This window comes from Seriola dumerili, unplaced genomic scaffold, assembly GCF_002260705.1.
Source record: "Seriola dumerili isolate Sdu_G_001 unplaced genomic scaffold, Sdu_1.0 BDQW01000109.1, whole genome shotgun sequence".
In the NCBI taxonomy this organism is placed as follows: Eukaryota; Metazoa; Chordata; class Actinopteri; order Carangiformes; family Carangidae; genus Seriola; species Seriola dumerili.
This window is the reverse complement of record NW_019174364.1, coordinates 2,336,666-2,346,408: the sequence shown is the minus strand read 5'-3', so window position 1 is coordinate 2,346,408 and position 9,743 is coordinate 2,336,666. Positions and strand designations below refer to the sequence as shown.

The window sequence follows — 9,743 nt, the reverse complement described above, 5'->3', positions numbered from 1 at the left end:
TACCATGTCGTTTTTATGACTTTTTATGCCTTACTATCCCTTTTCGTTTTTATGACTTTTATGCCTTACTATACTATGACGTTTTTATGCCTTACTATACTGTGTCATTTTTATGACTTTTTATGCCTTACTATAGTATGGCTTTTTTATGACTTTTTATGCCTTACTATACTATGTCGTTCTTATGACTTTTTATGCCTTACTATACAATGACCTTTCATGCATTACTATAATTTGCTGTTTTTATGACTTTTCATGCCTTACTATACTATGACTTTTTCATGACTTTTTATGCTATACTATACTATGTCGTTTTTATGACTTTTTATGCCTTATTATACTATGTCATTTTTCTGACTCTTTATGCCTTACTATACTATGTCGTTTTTATTACTTTTTATGCCTTACTATACTATGACTTTTTTTCCTTACTATACTATGACCTTTTATTTTCTTATATCTTACTATACTATCACCTTCTAATGCTTGATTATACTGTGTTTTTTTTAGACTTAATTTACTATGACATTTTTATCCCTTTGACTTACTGTATTATGACCTTTTATGCTTCACTATACTATGAGTATTTATGCCTTACCATACTATAACGTTTTTGTGCCTTATTATGTTGTTACATTTTTTTGAAATTTTTGTGCCTTACTACACTATGACGTTTTTGTGCCTTATTGTACTTTCACGTTTTTAAGAAATTTTTATGCTTTACCATACTACGATGTTTTTTGAAATTCTGTGCTACACGATACCATGACATTTTTATGCCTTACTATACTATGACGTTTTCATGCCTTACTATATTGTTACATTTTTTTGACATTTTAATGCCTTACTATACTATGACGTTTTTATGCCTTACTATACTGTTAAATCTTTATGACATTTTTATGCCTTACTATACTGTTACATTTTTTTGGCATTTTTATGCCTTACTATACTATGACATTTTATGACATTTTAATGCCTTGCTATAATATTACGTTTTATGCCTTACTATACTGTTACATTTTTTTGACATTTTTATGCCTTATTATACTATGACGTTTTTATGCCTTACTATACTGTTACATTTTTTTGACATTTTTATGCCTTACTATACTATGATGTTTTATGACATTTTAATGTCTTACTATACTATTACCTTTTATGCCTTAATATACTTACATTTTTTTGACATTTTTATGCCTTACTATACTATGACGTTTTTATGCCTAACTATACTGTTACATTTTTTTGACATTTTTATGCCTTAGTACACTATGACGTTTTATGCCTCACTATACTGACATTTTTATGCCTTAGTACATTATGATGTTTTATGACATTTTAATGTCTTACTATAGTATTACCTTTTATGCCTTAATATACTTACATTTTTTTGACATTTTTATGCCTTACTATACTATGACGTTTTTATGCCTAACTATACTGTTACATTTTTTTGACATTTTTATGCCTTAGTACACTATGACGTTTTATGCCTCACTATACTATGACATTTTTATGCCTTAGTACACTATGATGTTTTATGCTTTACCATACTATGACTTTTTTTGACATTTTTATGCCTTAGTACACTATGACGTTTTATGCCTTACTATACTATGACGTTTTATGACATTTTAATGCCTTGCTTTACTATTACCTTTCATGCCTTACTATACTGTCACATTTATTTGACATATTTATGCCTTACTACACTATGACGTTTTATGCCTTACTATACTGTTACATTTTTATAACATTTTTATGCTTTACTATACTATGATGTTTTTTGACATTGTGTGCATTACTATACTATGACGTTTTTATGCCTTACTACACTGTTAAATTTTTTTGACACTTTTATCCCTTACTATACTATGACGTTTTTACGCCTTATTATCCTGTGACGTTTTTATGAAATTTTTACGTTTTACTATATTATGTTGTTTTTTCAAATTTTGTGCTTTACTATACTGTCACATTTTTATGATACTTTTATGCCTTACTATACTATGACGTTTTTATGCCTTACCATACTGTTACATCTTTTCGACATATTTATGCCTTACTACACTATGACGCTTTATTCCTTACTATACTGTAACGTTTTTATACCTCAATATACTGTTACATTTTTATGACATTTTAATGCCTTAGTATACTATGACTTTTTTATGCTCAACTATACTGTTACATTTTTTTGACATTTTTATGCCTTACTATACTATGACGTTTTTATGCCTTACTATACTGTAACATTTTTGTGACATTTTATACCTTACTATACTGTGACGATTTTATGCCTTAATATACTATGATGTTTTTCATATTTTCATTCTTTGGTTTACTATGATGTAATTCATGAAATTTTATGCCTTACTATAATATGACGTCTTATGACATTTTTAAGACTTAGTTTACTGTGATGTTTTTGTGACATTTCTATACCTTAATATACTGACATCTTTCTAAGTTTTTATGCTTTACTATACTATGACTTTTTTATGCCTTCGTGTACTATGACATTTTTTGACATTCAACCACGATGTTCTATGACATTTTTATGCATTACTATACTGTGACCTATTCCACATCTCAATGCCTTACTATACTATGACGTTTTTATGCCTTACTATACCATCACATTTTATAACATTTTCATCCCTTACTACGCTATGATGTTTTCATGATTTACTATACTCTGACTCTTATGAAAATTTTTTTGCCTTACTATACTCTAACATTTTTATACTGTGATGTTACTTTGACGTTTTTTTGCCTTACTATTGTGAGATGATTTTTAGTACCTTACTATAATAAGACTTTTTTTTGCTCTACTGTTCAGTAGGAGGTTCAGAAATGGTTAAGTATCACCATGGGCATCGGGTTGGGATGCAGGATGAAAGAATGAAGGCCATGTAACATCTATCCAATCCAACAAAGGTTTTATTCTCAGTTAATTTTTTCAAACATGAAAAGGGAATACACACATAGGCTGCATGCTCTGTAAGCACAATAAACATTAAATTTAACACAACAAATCAAAAATAGTCTTATTATGTACATATTACAAAAATAAGGATAAAGAAGGTTTCTTTGAGACTAACTAACTAAATTCTAAAAACTAAAGAGTAACTTTATAGTAAGTAACTTCTCTTACTAGAAACTGTTGCCGCATGTTAAGGTGAAAAAGAGTGAATGAGTGGAGTGAAACCCTTAAATAATGTTTTAGTGCCCAGGTGAACTCTATCAGGTAAATGAGGGGTGGAGTAAGAATACAAGAGCCAATTGGAAATAAGGAAAGACAATTAAGTGAGGTAGGTGAAGAAAGTAAGAGGAAAATGAAAGAAAATAGGGATCTTTAATACATTTATTATACTATGACTTTTTATGCCTTACTGTACTATGATGTTTTTATGCCATTACTATACTATGATGTTTTTATGCCTTAGTATACTATGACTTATGACATATATGAGATAGATGTCCCTATATCACAAGTGATGTTACCATATGCATCACCTACAAGGGGATATATTATTATGACATATATATACATCCTCTGTGAAGATATAAGTTTATAACATATATGAAAGTAAAATGCAACTTCATTAAAACAACATTCTTATTAAAATTCTATGTTTCTTTATGATTACCTTAGTAATTTCTTTCTTTATGATAATTTAAACATCCATGTCTATCTTATTATTATTATTATACAGTTATTTACATACTGTATATACTGACAGGCTTTGGGATGGATATACTGTATATTTATGTAACATATGTCTATAATATAAACAGACATACGAAAATGTTTCTATTAGTTTCTATATATGTCAATATATGATATTGTTCCAATTTCTAACAGGTTTCATATTTAATCTTTACATATATAGGCTATACTTTTAACATGTAGGCTACATATTTCATATATGGAAATTCAACACATGTACATATATTACCTTTGCCTATGGGTATTTCTGAATGTAAATTCAGATCTATATGTAAAACCGTTTCACTGATGGCATAAAAAAGCCAATCTCTTTCTTTTGGAGTGGTGGCGGGGTTGTTCCGTCCCTACCAATGTTGATACCAAACCTACGCCCTTGGAGTAAGAATAAGAATATTTCCCTCCAAAATGTAGTACCTCAAATATATATTTAGAGTAAGTTTACATGAATAAAAATAAGCTTCTTAGCTACTATCCACCACTGGACACATGAAACATTACTTTCCATTACTGCATGTTTCAACTGTGTCAGATTACCTTTTAACCGATTATCTAATTTTAAATGTACATGTTTAAGAAACAAGTTTTTGCACACAAAAAAAAGGACTAAAATGTTGATCTGCGAGGCTTAAACATTTGAAGTAGCAAAGTTTATTTTTATATTTCCAGCATCAACTAGCCTATATTTTCCTAATCTCCACCCTCGCTTCGGTTCAGAGGGATTTTTTTTCTTTTTCTTTTTTTTCTTTTTTTTTTCTATGTGCAGCTGCCATGTAGCAGAGGGAGGAACAGCTGGCTGAGGGAAGAGCCAGCCCGGGGAGTCAGTCACATTCCTGGCTGGGATTCAATGACTGAACCAGACACAAACAAACAGAGAGGGCGAGAGAGAGAGAGAGAGAGAGAGGGAGAGAGAGAGAGAGAGAGAGAGAGAGACTCACACATTGAGTGAGAGGGGAGACAGACTGAGAGTACGCCAGACTGAGCAGACGAAGCATATTTCGGGCGCACATTTGGAGTGCGTAAAACCGCAGGAGCGCATAGAAACACAGTAACCGGTGATTGTGCGTTGGATAATACGACTTTTGAGTCTCGGAGTTGTCGACTTTAATTGCGTCTGCTTACAGGAACTGCCCCTATGAATTCAGCAGCCTTCAGTTTTCTGAATGGACGCGCTGGGAAGCTTCTCCGGTGACATGGAAATGCGCGTTATTGAGCGTGTAGCCGGATGCTGAGGACGCCTGATCCGATAAGTCATATTCAGCTTTCATTTTGAGTTTAGAACTCTCTTTTCTAACCGGCAACAACATGGAGGGTACGAGCTTCCAGCCCCATCCCGGACTTCAACAAACTCTGAAGCAGTTTCATCTGAGTTCCATGCGCTCTCTCGGTGGACCGGCGGCGTTCTCCGCTCGGTGGCACCAGGACTCACTCTTCGGTAAAGATGGAAAATCCGCAGAGATGATGCTCACCCTGCCGGCACAAACCCCTCCAGTGATGTCCGGTCCACTTTTCATCCCGTCCGACCGCTCCACGGAGAGGTGCGAGACGGTCCTTGAGCGGGAGCCCATCTCCTGCTTCGTGGTCGGCGGCGAGAAGCGTCTGTGCTTGCCGCAGATACTGAACAGCGTCCTGAGAGATTTCTCCCTCCAGCAGATCAACTCAGTGTGTGACGACCTGCACATCTACTGCTCCAGGTGCACGGCGGACCAGCTGGAGATCCTCAAAGTGGTAGGGATCTTGCCCTTCTCGGCTCCGTCCTGCGGGCTGATCACTCAGACGGATGCTGAGCGCCTCTGCAACGCTCTCATCTACGGCGGTACTTACCCCCCTCACTGCAACAAGGAGTTGGGCTCCCTGGAGTTGGAGCGAACCGAGAAGAGCTTCAAAGTCTATCATGAATGTTTTGGCCGGTGTAAAGGCTTGTTTGTCCCGGAACTGTACACCGGCCCTAGTGCCGCCTGCATCCAGTGCATGGACTGCAGGCTCATGTTCCCACCTCACAAGTTTGTGGTCCACAGTCACAAGAGACTCGAGAACCGGACAGTCCACTGGGGGTTCGACTCCGCCAACTGGCGGGCCTATGTGCTCTTAGACCCGGACTACACCGGAAAAGAGGAGAAGAGTCATCTGGAGCAGCTGCTTAAAGAGTTAAAAGGAAAATATGATCTGACGGGCAAGCTGTCCAGTAAATCTTGCAGAGTAAGTCTGTTCTCTTTCACCTTGTTATTAACCATCACTCATTGTCTTTGAGGAATGCTACTGTCTTTTGTTTGTTTGTATATGTGGATATTTCAACAGCCTCAGGCCTACTACAGCATCTGCATTCATTAACATTAATTTTGGGAAGGCTTCCTTCTCATTAGGCCTGTCTACTCTGATTGACTGTTTGTGGCCAATCTTGTACAAGTGTTGCCAGTCTTATTAGGCACCCACAACAGAGTTATAATGCAAATCACATGTCACGTCACATCTTTCTGTGTGTGTCCCCTTCTATTCCTGCACCCTGACACACCTCGTATAAACCCACATTCACCTCATATATGTCTGGAAAAGGTGACAGTGAAGCCTCTAACCATCAGCTAACACCCCTGAGCATCCCTCCCATCCTCCAAAACTCCCTCGTCGACCCCCCTCCAGGGTTACCCAAGGGCATCTGCATTATGATAGATGGAGTCCCGATGATATATTTTATTAGACTGAGAGGGGAGGTAGGGGAGCCCATTATGGTGCCACGAGGTGGGGAAGGGGATAAGAGTTTAATGAGGTTTGGGATATGGAAATGTGTGTGTCTCTGTGTGTGTGTGTGTGTGTGTGTGTGTGTGTGTGTGTGTGTGTGTGTGTGTGTGTGTGGACTTCCACGCTCCTTCCTTGGGTCAGAGATGTTTAGTATGGACAAAGGGCCAGGAGACGAGGTGGCTGTTCATACGTCACAGAGCAGCTGTTGTGTGGGACTCTGCTAATGAGTGGACATCTCTGTATGCATCACCATGGTGCTGCTCTGCTCCAGCATGAACAGGAGCCAGGAGATGTCTCACAGGGAAACCTCAGTACTCTCTTTAAAAAAAGATAATCCTCCAGAAATGTTGTTGGAGGAAGGTTGTCAGTGTCAGAAGACATGAGGTTATGTTGATTGCATCTTCTGTGTTTTTGTTTTCAGTTAAGAAATATTAATACTATGCTCCTGAATGCATCATCCACAGCTGATTTATATCATGTTTCCTCAAGAATTGGACACAGACTCCTGACAAAATCTTTGTACAGTCCAGAAATATCTGCCTGTGCAAAAAGAAAAAAACCTGCACCTGTGGTTAATTTCCTCCTAACTGCAGTCAGCAGGTCTTGATGTATCACCTGTGAGTTATATATTTGCTCAAAATGGTGAGTCCTGCGCTGACAGTCTTTCAGTGTGTGATATACACATGGCCTGAGCATCATGGAGGGAGCGTGGTGGAGGGGGCAGTGCGTGTTTGCTGTGGTTCACTGTCAGTCGTGTCCCAGTTAGCAGACAGGCCTGGTCCTCAGGGAGCCGCACACCAGCGCTCTCCCATACATCAGCCTGACAGGCCAAGCTGCTGAAAGGCCGGACGGGGGCTCGCAGACCGCGCTTGGCTCAGCTTACCCATGAAACAAAAACTCAATGTTATCAGTCTGCCTCAGCCTCCCTCTGATGTCAGAGCGTTTTATTAATAAGTGGGAGCCTCGAAGGTTACCTCCTCTGCCTGTATCATGTCTAGACTCCCACCTCATCTACTGTACCTGGTGGCTGATGCAGATACAGCTGGGCCCTGAAGAAGATGCTGAGAAGAATCATTTTGATGGAGCGTGTGTGGAGTAGTTTTGAAGTGGAGTTTTCTGAAGTGTGATTTAGATTTATTCCATTTTTTATTGCAAATCTACAAATGTAGAATGTGAAACATCACCAGTCATTTTTGAAAAACTGCAGCAGCCTCCTCACAAAAGCAGAAGCCAGATCAGAGGAGGGAATGAGACCAGCGAACCATTGTGTCTGTTTTGCATCAAATCCAGCATTTGGTCATTTAGCCCTTTGCCTAATGTGCAGATGAGGGCAGATTGCTGAGAGGAGGCTGCAGACTCTCTCATTCAGAAGATGCAGGGTGTGTGAGCCAGGCCTTGACATGTGTTGTCAAAGGGCCGTGACCCCTGACCTTTCCCCAAAGACACTGACCCAGCCTTCCCCCATTCTTTTCACACCATCCAATCACATGCCCTTGTGTCCAGTCCAATGGCCAGATGGCTGTCTGATAAAGGACGTAGGGATATACAGTGGACAGATAAAAAACTCAACTGCAGTTGCATTTCCTATAAAAAAAAAACCAACTAATTTTAGTGCTGTTTATTTGAGAACCTGGACGATCGTAACAACAGACACGCTGCCAAAAAATGGAAATTTTATGGAAACCTGAATTTTGAATTCAAATGACTTGCTCGATTGTGTTGAACCTTGCGTGTAATAATTCAAATGTTAACTTTCTGATTAGCATGAAAATCTTCAAGAAAGAGGATTGGAATTGCAAAAACTTGTTTTTTTTAAGCCAAAGTCAAATACTTGAGCATTAACTGTAAAAAAAAAAAAAAAAATCCCTAAGAAGTGAGGGCAATGCGATCAGTCATCTGACTGAGTAGAGAGTAAAAGGGGGCTCTGGAGAACTAGGCCCTCCTTAATGGAATGGATATTAAAGCCATTCAGCTGAGGCCAATTTATGCTATTTCTCATCCCATTGTTCTCCTCACTCGATGAAATTAGCCTCAAACCTGGAGCAAAGCAATCAAGTGTGTGCCGAAGGATGAAGGGTTGTGTGTTTTTGACTATTAGCTGTTATTAAAAGTGAATGAATGAATGAAAAACATCTTCCTACCTCTGTGTCTCTCAGGTAGCTGCGTGTAAATCTGGACTTGTATGTGGGTGTCTTTATGTACAGCGAGTATATGAGTGTGTTTGCATGTAAACAGGCGAGTGTAATGACTGGATCAGCTGTGCGAGCCAGATTAAAATGAGCTCACTGCCGGCTCATTTCCATTCCCATCTGTCTGCTGACCTCTGGGAAGCCCTGAAAGCTGACATGGGGCATCTCTTTGGTCCTTGATGGGTCTGTCTGCCCAGCGTTGACCCAGCCAGCGAAGATACAACCCACTCACATCACCCAGATAAACGTGGAGTAAGACTCACTCTGGGTGCAGCAAATCCATGTCTTTGGTAGTTTGTAGCTTGGCTTCAATTCCCCTTCTCCCACTTATATTTCACTTGGAAATATCCCTCTTTTGAGAGCAGTCGCCTGAGTCCCAGACCTCCCCCTCAGCACCCAGCACCCAACTCCCCACTGACCAGCAGCCCCCCCTCCCCACCCAGAAGTCCATCACCTCATCTCCGCAGTGACTACTGGACAGAGCTTTGTGGCCAAAGCAGGGACGGCGTGTCAAGGCAAAGGGGGTGTCAGGAGTTCCCAGGGGTTGTGGCCTTCATTCTGGCAAGGGTGACCCCATGTTAAAAGGGTGTCAGCTGGGGTTCTGTCATGGCTGATGTGTACTAAAGACCTGCCGCCTTCTTTGTTTGAGTGCCAGGCTTTCAGAGGCTGTGAAGTGCAGCCATTTCTCTTTGTTAGTGCCTTGTTTCTTTAGGTGCTGTGTGGATAGGTCTGTAACCTCCAGCCTCTCCCAGGGTGGGAAATCCACGCTTGTGAATTTGCCATGTCACTGGTTTCCTGGCTTCCATTGGCTCAAAGACAGATTGGAGCCTGTAGTGGTGTCTGCATGTCTGATAGAGACAGGGCTGGATGATAATTTAATATTATTGTAGCTTTTTCTTTTATTATTGTTTCAGCAGAATCATTTAGCGATGATATGATCCTTCTTCAAATTTCTATTGTCCAAGTTAATGACTTTAATCAACCTTAATTAAAATCAAACTAAATTAGCTATTGAAGGTTTGTTTACGTAACAGTCGAATGTAGTTCATTGCTTTGAATATCAGTTTGATCATTATATATATGAT

General features: G+C 39.1%; 1 protein-coding gene across 1 annotated transcript in view; it reads left to right on the top strand.

Annotated features, from left to right (window-relative positions):
• The first annotated feature begins 4,690 nt into the window (after positions 1-4,690).
• The window catches only part of LOC111222955 (ski oncogene-like), a 31,034-nt gene continuing 25,981 nt past the window's right edge, over positions 4,691-9,743 (top strand). Inside the window, exon 1 of the mRNA XM_022746893.1 lies at positions 4,691-5,932. Within this exon, the coding sequence (XP_022602614.1) occupies positions 5,039-5,932 (894 nt within the window). The 5' untranslated portion in view covers positions 4,691-5,038. The remainder of the gene's footprint in view (positions 5,933-9,743) is intronic.